This window comes from Theropithecus gelada, chromosome 5 (genome assembly GCF_003255815.1).
Source record: "Theropithecus gelada isolate Dixy chromosome 5, Tgel_1.0, whole genome shotgun sequence".
NCBI classification, from domain to species: Eukaryota; Metazoa; Chordata; class Mammalia; order Primates; family Cercopithecidae; genus Theropithecus; species Theropithecus gelada.
Genome location: NC_037672.1, coordinates 39,052,258 through 39,068,264, shown reverse-complemented (window position 1 = coordinate 39,068,264; position 16,007 = coordinate 39,052,258). Strand labels below are relative to the sequence as shown.

At 39.1% G+C, this 16,007-nt stretch overlaps 1 protein-coding gene across 2 annotated transcripts in view; it reads right to left on the bottom strand.

The window, feature by feature from the left end:
* Positions 1-16,007, bottom strand: part of N4BP2 (NEDD4 binding protein 2) — a 98,783-nt gene that overhangs the window by 46,608 nt on the left and 36,168 nt on the right. Inside the window, exons 3-6 of one of the 2 annotated variants that reach the window (XM_025386605.1) lie at positions 13,198-13,540; positions 10,282-10,374; positions 6,866-8,009; positions 3,615-3,739 (exon numbers count right to left, since the gene is read on the bottom strand). In XM_025386605.1, coding sequence (XP_025242390.1) covers positions 3,615-3,739; positions 6,866-7,998 — 1,258 coding nt within the window. In that variant the 5' untranslated portion in view covers positions 7,999-8,009; positions 10,282-10,374; positions 13,198-13,540. The remainder of the gene's footprint in view (positions 1-3,614; positions 3,740-6,865; positions 8,010-10,281; positions 10,375-13,197; positions 13,541-16,007) is intronic. The other variant, XM_025386604.1, reaches the window with a different exon arrangement.

Sequence of the window (16,007 nt, the reverse complement as noted above, 5' to 3'; positions counted from 1 at the left end):
CAGCCTGAGCGACAGAGCAAATACGAATAGACATTTCTCCAGAGAAGATATACAAATGGCCAATAAACGCACAAAAAGATGTTCCACTTCATCAGCCATCAGAGAAAAGTAAATTGAAAGCACAATGAGATACCACTTCACACCTACCAGAATAGGAATAATCAAAAAAACGGACAATAACAAGTGTTGGTGAGGATGTGGAAAAGTTGAAACCCTCATAAATTATTAGAGGAAACATAAAAAGGTGTGATTGCTTTGGAAAACAGCATGGCAGTTCCTAGAAAGATCAGACATAGACATGTGTGTTTGTTTATAGCAGCAGTGTTCTTAATAGCCAAAAAGTGAAAACAATGCAAATGTCTACTAATTGATGAACAAATTAACAAAATGTGATATATCCACCCAATGGAATCTTACTGATCCATAAAAAGGAATGAAACACATGCTACAACATGGATGAAGCTTGAAAACATTATGCTAAGTGAAAGAAGCCAATCACAAAAGTCCACATGTTGTAGGAAAGGTCCAGAATAGGCAAATTATCTATAGTGACAAAACACAGACTAGAGAGAAATGAAGAGTGACTGTGAATAGGTACAGAATCTTTCTGAGATGATAAAAATGTTCTAAAATTTAGCGTGTTCTAAAAGTTGCAGCAAAGCCAAATTAAATAGAGTGTATTGACGAATGCACAGCCCTGAATATTAAGTTCTAAAAACCATTGAATTGTACAATTTAAATGGATGATTTGTATCGTACATGAATTTTGTCTTAACAAAGCAGTTTTAAAATGAATTCCACCTATTAACATATATTATTGTTGCTGTTATAATGGCATGCTGAACCATGCTAACACTTTTTTTTTTTTTTTTTTGAGACAGAGTCTCACTCTGTCACTCAGACTGGAGTGCAGTGGTGGGATCTTGGCTCACTGCAACCTCTACCTCCCAGGTTCAAGCGATTCTCCTGCCTCAGCCTCCCAAATAGCTGGGATTACAGGTGTGCACCATCATGCCTGGTTAATTTTTGTATTTTTAGTAGAGATGGGGTCACGCCATGTTGGCCAGGCTGGTCTCGAACTCCTGACCTCAGGTGATCCATCTGCCTAAGCCTCCCAAAGTGCTGGAATTACAGGCATGAGCCACTGCGCCCAGCCAATGCTAACACTTTTTACCTTCACTTAACTTTCACAACAATCCTAGGAGTTAAGTATTATTATTCCCTTTCACAAAGGGGACACTGGGCCTTGGAAAGTATAAATAACTTGCACAAGATCATATAGCTAGTAACTGGTGAATCCAAGGGTGATCTTCATCACCAAATCATACTGCCTCCTTTGGTTTTAGCTATGTTGGTATTTTCAGATTCCTGAATTCTTAATCTTTAGTTCAAAAATGAATATATAAAAAGTTAACAATGTCTGAAGATGGCAAACCCAAGAATCACCTTTATAGTACACTTATCATAAAAGACTGAGGGCCAGGTGCGGTGGCTCATGCCTGTAATCCCAGCACTTTGGGAGGCCGAGATAGGCGGATCACGAAGTCAAGAGATCGAGACCATCCTGGCCAACATGGTGAAACCCTGTCTGTACTAAAAATACAAAAATTAGCTGGGCATGGTGGCCTATGCCTGTAGTCCCCGTTACTCAGGAGGCTGAGGCAGGAGAACTGCTTAAACCCAGGAGGCAGACATTACAGTGAGCTGAGATCAAGCCACCGCATTCCAGCCTAGCGACAGACCAGGACTCTGTCTCAAAAAGAAAAAAACCTGAGGAAAATATAGTCCCTATATCTTAATAAGATTCTCCATAGAAAATTCAAACAATGCAAATAAACATTTAATGATAAAACCACCTTCACTGAATAGACAGTTATGCTAGCAAGGAAACTAAATTTTTACCTATGATGTCCCTACAGATTCAGTTTATAGAGAGTCGTTTTTATTCTCACACTATCTTCTATAAAAAGTAAACCAATCGCCAGGCGTACTGGCTCATGCCTGTAATCCCAGCACTTTGGGAGACCGAGGCAGGTAAATCACAAGGTCAGGCATTCAAGACCAGCCTGGCCAACACGGTGAAACCCGTCTCTACTAAAAATACAAAAATTAGCCAGGCACGGTGGCATGCGCCTGTAATCACAGCTACTCAGGAGGAGGCTGAGGCAGGAGAATCGCTTGAACCCGGGAGGCAGAGGTTGCAGTGAGCCGAGACTGAGCCACTGCACTCCAGCCTGGGCAACAGAGTGAGACTTGGTTTCAAAAAAAAAAAAAAAAAAAGAGTAAACCAATCTAACGAAGACCAGTGGTTAACCGGTCAAACTCCATTTCTAGTGGTTCAAATTTGATTTTAGAAAGCAGTAACCAGGCTGGGCATGGTGGCTCAAACCTGTAATCCCAACACTTTGGGAGGCCGAGGTAGGCAGACCACTTCAGGACAGGCGTCCGAGACAAGCCTGGCTCTGGTCAATATGGCAAAACCCCATCTCTACTAAAAATACAAAAATTAGCCAGGCATGGTGGCACACGCCTATAGTCCCAACTACTCAGGCTGGGAGGCTGAGGCATGAGAATTGCTTGAACGTGGGAGGCTGACGTTGCAGTGGGCCGAGATCACACCACTGCACTGCAGCCAGGCGACACAGCAAGACTCTGTGTCAAAAAAAAAAAAAAAAGACAACAGTAACCAGAGCATAGGAAACAAGTGCAATTTCCTTACAGCTATTCTGAGATCCAAGCAGAAAATTAGATTTACTTCTCAAAAGATCCCTACTGATAACTTAAATATGCCACACAATATTCTAAGTACCTTACAAAAATTAACTCTTTGAATCCTTATAACAACCCTATAAGACAAACTTACCTCTTACTATGTAACACAAGAATTAATGTTAATTATAGTTAAAATTTTATATATACTATACAGTTATAGCTTGGGTACGGTGGCTCACACCTGTAATCTCAGCACTTTGGGAGACCAAGGCAGGCGGATCACCTAAGGTCAGGAGTTCGAGACCAGCCTGGCCAACACGGGGAAATCCTGTCGCTACAAAAAATATAAAAATTAGCCAGGTGTGGTGGCATGCACCTGTAATCCCAGCTACTCAGGAAGCTGAGGCAGGAGAATCACTTGAACACAGGAGGCAGAGGTTGCAGTGAACCGAGATTGCACCACTGCACTACAGCCTGGGCACAGAGCGAGACTCCATCTCGAAAAAAAATACTAAGCCAATTTAGCTGGGCGCAGTGGCTCACTTCTGCAAACTCGGCACTTTGGGAGGCTGAGAGAGGCAGATTGCTTAAGCCCAGGAGTTCAAGACCAGCCTGGACAACAAAGTGAGATCCTGTCTCTACAAAAAATACAAAAATTAGCCAGGGATGGTGGTGCACATCTGTGGTACCAGCTACTCGGGAGGCTAATGTGGGAGGATCACCTGAACCCAGAAGTCAAGGCTGCAGTGAGCCAAGATCACACCACTGCACTCTAGCCTGTGCAACATAGCGAGAACTTGCCTCAAAAAAAAAAAAAAAAACAAATACACGAACAAATACTAAGTGAATCTTTTCTTTATATTACTCACAACGTTACCCAGAATCTGATTATCTGTTCTTACCACGATTCTGGTTCCATTCATGTGCTTCTCCTAAGTACTTTACATCAAACTGGTACTGTCCATTTATATAAAAATAATCATCAGTACTAAGAATGACTCCACTTGGATTATCCTCTTGCAAAGTCCTGTGAAAGATAAATGAAATAATTTTCATTACCTTTTCTTCTAAATTTTCTCTCCTAATTTTTTCAAAGTCATAAACCAAATACATTATTCAAGTACTATCATTTTGTAGATCACTTGAGGCCAGGAGTTCAAGGCCAGCCTGGCCAACGTGGTGAAGCTCCATCACTATTAAAAATATGAAAATTAGCCAGGTATGGTGGCATGCACCTACAGTCCCAGCTACTAGAGGCTGAGGCATGAAAATTGCTAGAACCCAGGAGGTGGAGGTTGCAGTGAGCTGAGATTGCACCACTGTATTCCAGTCTGGGCAACAGGCGAGACTGTGTCTCAAAATAAATAAATAAATAAAATAAAAGAATAAAAATCAGTCTGGGCAACATAGCAAGAACCCAACTACACAAAAAAGAAAAAAATTAGGCAGGTGTGGTAGTGTGCACCTATAATCCCAGTTGCTTGGGAAGCTAACTTGGGAGGATCACTTGAACCCAAGAGGTTTAGGTTACAGAGAGCCAAGGTTGCACCACTGCACTCCAGCCTGGGTGACACAATAAGACCCTCTCTCAAAAAAAAAAAAGAAAGAAAGAAAGAAAAAATTAAACACAAATAGATAAATAAAAGAATAAACATATTGTAATACTCAAACAAATCATACTGAAAATACTCTAAGCAGAAGTTTAATTCCAAAAAAATCCAACCTAAGGCAGGTCTATTTTGCTTTATGTAAATTATTATTCGGAAACTTGTTTTTAATGTTATGAAGACCTTTTATCCTTAACTATAAAATCGTTATAATGGTTTGAAGATTAACAAATGTTTAACTATCCTTTTCTGAAAATATATATCCCTTTCTGTAGCATCTATTAAGTGCCAGGCACTGTTTTAAGCACTGAGCATACATCAATGAACAAAAAAACACAAAAACGCTTGCACTCATGGAGCTTACATTCTAGGGAATGCTCATTTGATCCCAATTCCTATGTTTATCCTCTTCTCTTTGTAGCTTTCCCTTCTCTGACACTTCCTTTTTTACCATTAAACATGCATATATCTCAGCTATCTTTAAAAATTCTAACTAGGCTGGGTATGATAGCTCATGCCTATAGTCCCAGCACTTTGGGAGGCTGAGGTGGGAGGACTGCTTGAGCCCAGAAGTTTGAGATGAGCCTGGGCAACATGACGAGATTCTGTCTCTACAAAAAATTTTAAAATGAGCCAGGTGTGATGGCCCATGCCTGCAGTCCCAGCTACTCGGGAGGCCAAGGCAGGAGGATTGCTTGAACCCAGGAATTCAAGACAACAATAAGCTATGATCATGCCACTGCACTCTAGCCTGGGTGACAAAGCAAGTCCCTGTCTCTTAAAAAAAAAAAAAAAAAAAAAAAAGTTTGAGACCAGCCTAGCCAACATGGTGAAACCCTGTCTCTACTAAAAATATAAAAATTAGCTGGGGGTGGCAGCAGGCACCTGTAATCCCAGCTACTCAGGAGACTGAGGCTGGAGAATCTCATAAACCTGGGGAGGTGGAGGTTGCAGTAAGCTGAGATCACACCACTGCACAACAGCCTGGATGACAGAGTCAGACTCTGTCAAAAAAAAAAAAAAAATTGTAACTACACTTTGTGACCCCTTTCAACTACTATCCAACTTCTCCCTTTCCCTTAACTCCATCATCAGAGCTTGCTAAACCCTTTTGCTTTCTACCCTCACAGGACAACAGAATTGTTTCTCAGATATCCATTCATGACCTTCTTTCCAAAAAATTCAAAAAGACTTTTTGCATCCATCGTTTTCCTTTGGTTTGAATATGGGACCATTCTCTTCAAGACAACGCAGGTTCTATGTCTCAACACTATCCCCGTTATTTCTCTCTCTTCATTCAAAAAATATTAAGTTTCTACCTTGTGACAAGCACATTTTTCTTTACCCACACTCAAACTGTAGCTGCCTCTGATTCTAAAGGCCCCTGAAACCTAGTTCTTCAAAATTGTCTCACAGCTCAACTGCCTTCTAAGGTACCACCTTTCAGTCCAATCTCTTTCATGAAACACACTGCCATGACTGACAGTAACATCTATAATATTGTTTTATTGTTGTTGTTGCTATTAAGTCAGTTAGAAAAGCCTACATGTCTACTGAAAAATATGCCTGTAAGTGTATCAGCAGAATATGTGGAAATTTACTGGCAGAGAAACTCAGACACAGAAAAGATATTAAAAAAAAAAAAAAAAAAAACTAAAAATAAGTTTATGAAGGACATTCTCCAGTTATCTATTCATATTCATTAAGACTAGACTAGATACACCCAGGATCAAATAGAGGACACCCAACTAATAATATTAGAAGGCTAACGATTAAAATTTGGAAGAAGAAAAAAAAAACTAGCAAATAAAATAGATTAGGTGAAATCTTCTGGAATTTAAAAGTTAAGCAGGGATAGAGAGAAATTATGAAAACAATACTCTTCAAGGAGTGCCACTGAAACCATTACAAAGCTGCCTGTAACACTTGACTCCTGTCTCCCAGATTAAGGCACTCACAGCCTACCTTAACTACAGAAGGGATAAAGGTGTATATATGAGATCAAATAACTGATGGTACTCTATTTTGGAACAGAAAAGTCCCTGAAAACTTGAAGTTCTCTGACTACCAGTTGTCATCCTATACTCTCTTCCTTCAAATCACATATGTCTAAAAGCATTATTTAACAACATTCTATAATCCTGAATTTCCAACTACCAGTAAAATTAATGTATCTAAGACTTTCATTCCATGAAATCAAGATCAATTATCTCTCTTTAACTCTGTGATCAAAGCTGAACTCATCTTTCTCCCACTCAAATTAGCTCTCCTCTACTACGTCAATAACTCACAATTTTGGAATCCTCTTTAATTTTTTCTTCTGTCTTTCAAAGAGATAGTCAAAGATGAAGGGACACCATAAAAAAAGTTTCCAGAGAAAATAGTGTTATTATTAGCTACACAAAGTTAGGAAAACTTAGTAAAAAGAAAACATTTTAGGGGTTACTAAAGATCTGTACTAAGCAAAGCATTTTGCATATATATTCACACTTGTGTTCAAATTCAGACATTATACTATTTTTTTAAAACCCAATTAAACCTCATACCTTGCCAAAAAAGATTTTCCAGATCCTGGAAGACCTCTGAGAAGAACAAGAACTAGTCCAACATAAGATGTCTTCTTTCTTACAACCTGAGAAACTGGGGTTTCTTGTACTTGATAAGCACTTGTTCCATCTTTATTTCTCCATACTTTTGTTGGGGAAGTGTGAGAAATAACTGAGGGTGGAAATGTGTAGTTCACAGATCTCCAGTGTGCAGCTGTGGTTACAACAGGAGCTACAAAGCCATGGTTTCCTTGGAAGAGGTCAAAAGCAGGAATCATTGGATTCCACATCGGTGGAGGTGGCGGAGGAGGCAACAGTAAGGGAAGAGGAGCAAGTACTGGGCAGTAACTCACATCTTTCCCCTTAGTTGGCAGTTCAGGATGTTTGTGTGGCTTGAAGTTGAACCCTTCGGAAGGCAGAAAAACATCAGAGACCCGAGTAGATTTTTGATCCCCACCCATACCCGGTAAATCAAGCCCTGGAAGGTTTAAAGAAGCCTGAGGTTCGCTGGCATCCAAATCTACAGGAGCTTCAGAGAATTGAGCCTCAACACACTCAGATTCTAAAAGTTCTTTCTGTTTTTGATTGAGACTGCTACAGCCCACGATGGAGTCACTTGCTACATTTAAAGAACTACTGAGAAGAGAATCTTCTGGGTAGTTACTTTCCAAAGCCAATGTGTTATCCTTTATAAAACATTTGGACTCGCTCAAAACAGAATGTGAAGGTAATGGGTTTAAACTTAACGTAGAGCCAGAATTGTCTAAATTTTCACTGTTCAAATTCATATTTTGTGTAGAAAAAATGGGAGTCATATTACTTGAATCAGGATTTACAAACTCACTCAGGTCATTAAAACTATTAACATCTTGTGAAGGCAAAAATGAGTATACTTGGTCATCAGGAGAAGAGTTCAATTTCTCAAAAGCATTTTGTATTAAGGAATCCAGGTCTTCAGTTAGCTGCATGTCCAAAAATGAATCTATTTTTGAATCTTCACTCTCTTCTTCAGGATGTTTTTCCATTATTTCACTTTCTGCTGCACCTACTTGGTTCCCAGAAGCAACAAAACTTTGTGAAGATGATTCTTCTATCTTGGTATCAGTGGCAGATAATTCTAATAGACAATCCATAGCATTTTCAACTGTACAACAACAAGAATAATAACAACAACAAAAATATAGACAGAGAAAACAGATTTAATAATTTTATTAAAATCCAGCTAAAATTATATTGGATTTTGCATTGAACAAAATATAAATGTACAATGTTCATGTTATTTTTAAAAAATTAATATTTTACTAACATACCAAAGTCTGTAGTAGCAAAAAGTCTGAATGATGGAGACATGCAATCCTATTCTTTCAGAAAACAGTAATAAACCAAGCTAATAAGCCGGGCACGGTGGCTCAAGCCTGTAATCCCAGCACTTTGGGAGGCTGAGACGGGCGGATCACAAGGTCAGGAGATCGAGACCATCCTGGCTAACACAGTGAAACCCCGTCTCTACTAAAAAATACAAAAAACTAGCCGGGCGAGGTGGCGGGCGCCTGTGGTCCCAGCTACTCCGGAGGCTGAGGCAGGAGAATGGCGTAAACCCGGGAGGCGGAGCTTGCAGTGAGCTGAGATCCGGCCACTGCACTCCAGCCTGGGCGACAGAGCCAGACTCAGTCTCAAAAAAAAAAAAAATAAAATAAATAAACCAAGCTAATAAACTATAATTAAATAAATATTATTTGCTGAATTTATTGAGTAAATGTATAGATATCTGTCATTGGATGTATTAGGCTTATTTATAAAAGTCCTAAAGCCTGTTGATTAATTTAACAAATACCTATTGAATGTACACTTTTGAATATTAAGTATTTTATATATTCTCTTAGTAAATCTAATTTATTTACATGATCCATGCTATGAATTGCACTTAATACAAATATATTTATGAGTGTGTACTGCATATCAGAAATATTTTGTAAAAAAAAATCTTTAATAGATTTTTTTTGCAGTCTAATAGAGAACTTTGCAGTCTACTAGAGATTAAAAACAATTATATTAGAGACAATTACATTGTAATATAATACAGATTAAATAATGCACACTTTTGGCCAGGCACAGTGGTTCATGCCTGTAATCCCAGCACTTTGGGAGGCTGAGGCAGGTGGATCACCTGAGGTCAGGAGTTAGAGACCAGCCTAGTCAACATGGCGAAACTCTGTCTCTACTAAAAATATAAAAATTAGCTGGGTGTAGTGGCAGTGCATGCCTGTAATCCCAGCTACTCAGGAGCCCGAGGTGGGAGAATTTCTTGAACCGGCAAGGCAGAGGTGGTAGTGAGCAGAGATCGAGCCACTGCACTCCAGCCTTGGTGACAGAGCGAGACTCCCTCTCAAAAATAAATAAATAAATAATGCACATTTTTGATAATGTACAAATGCCATAGAAGCACAAGGGAGAATAAGAAAAGATTTCACATAAGGTGATATGTGAACTGGGACTTGAAGATTAAAAAGTAACTTGTCAGACACAAGAGAAAAAAGGGTAAACCCAGGCTTGGCTCTCCCTAGAGGGAGGTTGATTGGGTAAAATTGGGAACAGTCCTGTATGCCATGTTAAGAAATATTAATTTTATTTTCGAAGGGAACTTGAAGGAAACTACCAGTCATAGCATTTCAGCTAGAAGTTTTATACACATCACCTCACTGAATCCTCAAATACTACCATGAGGTATATTATTCCTAGCAAACAGATGAAGAAATGAAGTTAAAAAGTACATTAACTTGGCCCAAGTCACACAGATAGTCAGTGACAGAGCCAGGACTGGTGTATCTGACTCCAATGCTGAGCTCTTTCTGTTATAACACAAATAGGGAGCCATTAGAAATTTTAAGGCCAGGTGTGGTGGCTCATGCCTATAATCCTAACATTTTGGGAGGCTGAGGCAGGTAGATCGCTTGAGACCAGGAGTTCAAGACCAGCCTGGGCAACATGGAAAAACCCTATCTCTACAAAAATTAGCCAGTGTGGTAGGGTGTCTGAGGTAGCAGAATCGCTTCAGCCCAGGAGGTGAAGGCTACAATGAGCCTCTAGTGAAAGTGATTAGATTACTGCACTCCAGCCTGGGCAACTGAGTGAGGCCCTATCTCAAAAAAAAAAAGGAAACCAAAAATAAAATAAAATAAAATTAGAATTTTTAAGCATTTGAAGTTTGGAGCGAGGGGTTGTTTATGTTGTGTTTTGTCTTGCTGTTTTAAGAAAGGTAAGTCTGGAAACAGCACAGCAGAGTAGGTAACAGCTCTGGTCTGGAGTCAGAACACCAACATTTAAATCTCTACTGCTGGCTATGACACTTTCAACAAGTTAACGTCCCTAAACCTCGATTTTCTCATTTGTAATATGGGGATAATAAAAGCACCTACCTCATAGGTTGTTGTGAGGATTAAATGAGATAATCCATGAAAAAGTGCTGTGCACAAAGAACTGGCACCTAGTAAGCACCCAATTAATGTTCCCTTAAGAAGAAAAACAAAGAGGGATTGGAGGGGGCAAGCCTGGCAGAGACCAATTAGGAGATCATAGCAATACTACAAAGGACAGAAAACCTAAAAATGGAAGAAAAGAAAAAAAGGTTGGGGGGGCAGGGAGGGGGGAAAAAAAAGAAAGCAAACATAAGGAGTATTTCTATGAAAAAAAATCTACATGACAGTAAAGTGACAGTAAAACCAGAAAAGATCAACTAAAAAATTTAATGTGTATACAATGAAAAATTACACTAACACTAAGTAAAAGTAAATTAAAGACCAAGATGGATAGGTACTTATCACATAAAAAGAAAAGTCCTTATACAGATTGTTGGGAAAAATTAAAACCATGGTATAAAAAAAAAACTTTTTTCAATGAATGAACAATTTACACAAGATTACAATAAACAACCATGTACAAAAATGTCCAACATTCCTCTTTATTAAATCAACACAAATAAAGAAAAATGCAATTTTATTCCTATTAAAACCTTAAAACACAGGCCAGGTGTGGTGGTTCACGCCTGTAATCCTAGCACTTTGGGAGGCTGAGGCAGGTGGATGACCTGAGGTCAGGAGTTCAAGACCAGCTTGGCCAGCATGACGAAATCCCATCTCTACTAAAAATACAAAAAAAGAAAATTAGCTGGGCATGGTGGCAGACGCCTGTAATCCCAGCTACTTGTAGAGCCTGAGGCAGGAGAATCACCTGAACCCGGGAGGCCGAGGTTGCAGAGAGCTGAGATGGCACCACTGCACTCCAGCCTGGGCAGCAAGAGCGAAACTCCATCTCAAAAAAAAAAAAATCTTAAAACACTACTACACAATGTTGAAAAAGCTGAAGTGAAACCACTACACTTATGCAAGGCTGGTGGAATTACAAATCAGAACACCTCACTGGTAGGCAATTTAGGAGTATGCTTCCAAGAGCCAAAGCAGTTCTTACCCTGTGATGCAAGAAAATAAAGTTTTGGAACTAAGAAAAAAAAGCCAAAAGAAAGAAAAATATATATATATATATATATATATATATATATTTTTTTTTTTTTTTTTTTTGAGACGGAGTCTTGCGCTGTCGCCCAGGCTGCAGTGCAGTGGCGCGATCTCGGCTCACTGCAAGCTCCGCCTCCCGTGTTCACGCCATTCTCCTGCCTCAGCCTCCTGAGTAGCTGGGACTACAGGCGCCCACCACCGCGCCCGGCTAATTTTTTGTATTTTTAGTAGAGACGGGGTTTCACTGTGGTCTCGATCTCCTGACCTTGTGATCCGCCCGCCTCAGCCTCCCAAAGTGCTGGGATTACAGGCGTGAGCCACCGCGCCCGGCCAGAAAAATATATTTTTTACCAAGATGTTCTCTGCAATATTAATTATTCATGAAAAATGGAGATATAATTAAACTATAGCACAACAACTCAGTAGAATATTAGAAACCCGTTAAAAATATAGATTACAGCAACACAGACAAATGCTTATGTTAAGTTAAAAATACATAATACAAAATTCCACCACTCAAATCGCAAATGCTTATGAACAAGGTCTATAGAAGATTCTGGAAAACAAAAATAAGTTGTTTTGTTATGGTACAGGATGATGTGGATTTCTTGTAATTCTTCATTGCTGTATTAGTTTATATGCAACAATTAAATTTGAAACACATCAAAGGAAAATGTTGAAGTAACTTACAAAATTCAATATACTATCATTTCTGAGCATCATGCACTGCTGACAACTGGTTTTCTGCATACATAACTGGATAAGATATGCTCACATCACAGACCACACAATGACTGAAACTGGAAGTTTATAACACATTACCAAAACTTCCCAAATCTAGAATAATTTTATCTTATACTAATTATGGCTAGTAACAATACTAAGCATCAACATTTAATTACTCATCTAGCCAACTTACATAAACTCCCTTCTGTCTACATACTTGTAAACAATGTATGACAAGTTATTAATAACCTACCATACTGAAGACTTTACCAACAACAAAAAAATAAAACTCAATTGTCACCAAAAAAAAGTCCTATGAGGTGCATACTGTTATTTTTCTCCCTAACAGATTAGAAAACTGAGACTCAGAGAGATTAAGTGGCAGAGCTGGAAAACCAACCCAGGTTTCTTGACTCCAAAGTCAATGTTTTGAAATTATACTACTCTGCTAGCCTCAACTCTTAATCAGCTCTTATTTTCAAAATTATACTTACCTAGTTGCTTAATAGATATTTACTCAGTTCCTATTATGAGTCAGTTGCCATGTTATGGGCTGAAGATACAGGAGTAAAACAAAGTTTTTAAAACCTCTGTCTTTATGGAGCTTACATTAGAGGAGAGTGGTTCTCAACCAGGTACAATTTTGCCTCCCAGGGAACAAATGACAAGACATGGAGACATTTTTTATTGTCACACCTGGGTGGTAAGGAGCTACTGGCAACTAGTGTGTATAGGCCGGGGATGCTGCTAAACCTACAATGCATAGGAGAGCCACTCAAAAGAAAGGATTATGTAGCCTAAAGTGTCAATAGTGCCAGTCTGTTCTAGAGTAAAGATGAAAGAGATAGAATATGATATCTATACAAATACCTTACATTTAGAACTGCACATTTCTTAAGAGTAGAAACTATGTTTTATTCTTCATATCCCAAATACCAACTCAAATACCAACCTTAATAACTTGCCAACAGCAGATGATTAATAAATGATGAATAAAATAGAAATAAGACATTTTTCTATATTACTATTAATCATGGCATAGTACACAAAGTCTTCTTATAAGATGGACAGGGTTCAAACTAAACTTTTTCTCACCTTTGAAATCACATTCAGAAAGCATCAAATACACTACATCAGGATCCAGATCAGAAAACATCTCTGAGATACTGGTGAAGAGTTCTTCCTGATCAACTTTTGTCTCACCCATGGAAGGAAGAGTAGTGGTTGGCTCCTCACGACTAGCAACACTGGATACGATAACTTCCTTAGGGTTTGCAGTCTTCCGAAAAGGATTTCCCCCAAGATTTTTCCTTTTCCTTGGCATTCTGACTTCCAAAACTAAAATGTTTCCCTTTTCTTAGTTAAGATGTTTGATATTTAAGTCATAATTCAAACAAAATAGGGTTAAATATCTTGCACAATCCAGCAGTAAAAAGACCTAAAATAGAAAGCAATTAAAAACACTCAGACTATATATATTTCCATTTCTGAAATCGGAATGACATCTTTATTTAGCTCTAAGAAAGTACCACCAACTCTAACAACAGAGCTAAAAAGTAGTCAATTTCTCTCTCTCCAAAATATTCAGGTTTTGCCAGGATTGAACATGTTAAAAATTAAGATGTTAACAATATATATTTCAGAACAATGAATACACTGTTTCAATACATTTTTTCATTTTAAAAAACATGAAAGTCTTCATAAATATAATTAAAATGCATACTGAACACCTATACTCAGATGTCCAATAGGCACCGTACATTTAACATGTCCAAAACAGCTCATCACCCCCTTCAAAACTGCTTTTCCCAGTCTTTCCCATCTCAGTTAGCGCAACTGTATCATTCCAATGACTCAGGCCAAAATCTTGGAATAATCCTTGACTCCTGTCATCCCACATGCAACTGGTAAGCCAATTTTGTCAATGTGACTCCCAAAACGTATCCAGAATACTATTATTCCTCACTGCCACCACCCTAGACTTAGCTACCACAGCCTCTTGCCTAAATTCCTAGAAGTCTCCTGTCTCTTGGTTTCCACCCTTGCCCCTTCAGTCTATTTAGCACCAAAGCCAGAGTGACTCAATTAAACCATAGGTTGGACCATGCCTTTCTTCTACTAAACTATCCACTAGCTCCCTAACTCAAGATAAAAGCTAGAGCCCTTAAAATGGCCCATAACCTGGACACTGGTCACCTCTGCACTGTCCTTTCCCTTAGCCACACTTAAGTCTCCTCGCTCTTCTTCAAACACACCAGCAATGTTCTCCCTTGGGAACCTTTACACCTTGGTTCCCTCTACGGAACCACTTTTCTCCAATTATCTCCTTATCACCTTCTTATCATTATTCAAATGTTAACTTCTCAAGACCTCAGTGCCTCAACACTATTTACCCCACTTTCCTACTTGAATTTTCTCCACAGGACTTATTGTTTTCTTACATAGCATATGTTTTATACACGTATTGTATTTACCACCCATATTCCAATAAAGTGTAAGCTCCACAAGGGCAGGGACTCATATCTGGAATAGAACTACAGGCAGTCTACTTGTTTTCTCTGCTTGAATATACCTAACAAACATTTCAAACTTAACATATCCAAAACTAAATGTCTAATATATTTCCCAAAATCTGCTCTAATCATTGGTCTGACACCTGTCATCTTTAACCCATATTCCAACCTCTTACCTGTTCTCCCTGTTTGTACCTTGTCCCCCTATAGTCTATTTTCAATATACCAGCCAGACTGAGCTTTATACAATGTAAAAAGGGTCTGATCTAAACCCCTACATGTTCTCCACATCACTCAGAGACAAAGCTAAAGTTCTTACAATGGCCTATCTGTCTGCTAGCCTTTGATATACTCTTCCTCAAGATATCTGCACAGCTAAGTCCTGTACTCCTGCAAATTTTTGTTCAAGTGTCACATTCAATGATTTCTCTCTTGATTATCCAACTGAAAACCATATACCCTGCTCCCTCTGCCCTAATCTCTCCTTTCCTGCTAACTATCCATGGCCCTTATCGTCTTCTATTACATTATAAAATTTACCTTTTAATTAAATTTGTATCATAGCTCTCTCCACCTTCCGGAACTGCACTGTCAATATGGCAGCCACCGGCCACATGTTCCTATTTAAATTTAAATTAATTACAATTAAATAAAAGTACACTTATATATTAATATCAGATATAAGTAGAATTCAGAGCTAAGAAAATTATCACAGACAAAGAAGGGCACTGTGTAATGATAAAGGATCAGGCCATCAAAAAGATATAGCAGGCTGGGTGCAGTGGCTCACAGCTGTAATCCCTGCACTCTGGGAGGCCAAGGTGGGTGGATTACCTGAGGTCAGGAGTTTGAGACCGGCCTGGCCAACATGGTGAAACCCTGTCTCTACTAAAATACAAACATTAGCCAGGCGTGGTGGCCTGTGCCTGTAATCCCAGCTACTCAGGAGGCTGAAACAGGAGAACTGCTTGAACCCGGGAGGCAGAGGTTGCAGTGAGCCAAGATAGTGCCATTACACTCCAGCCTGGGCAACAAGAGCAAAACTCCATCTCAAAAAAAAAAAGATACAGTAACCCTGGCCAGACTCAGGGGATGGCGCCTATAATCCCAGCACAGTGGACAATGGGCAGGAGGATCACTTGAGGTGAGGAGTTTGAGACTAACCTGGCCAAAATGGCAAAACTCTGTCTCTACTAAAAATACAAAAAGAACTAACCTGTAGTCCCGGCTATTCGAGAGACTAACCGCAGGAGAATCGCTTGAACCCAGGACACAGAGGGTGCAGCGAGCCAAGATCATGCCACTGCACTCCAGCCTGGGAGACAAAATGAGACTGTCTCAATTAAAAAAAAAAAAAAAAAAAAAAGGCCAGGCATGTGGCTCATGCCTATA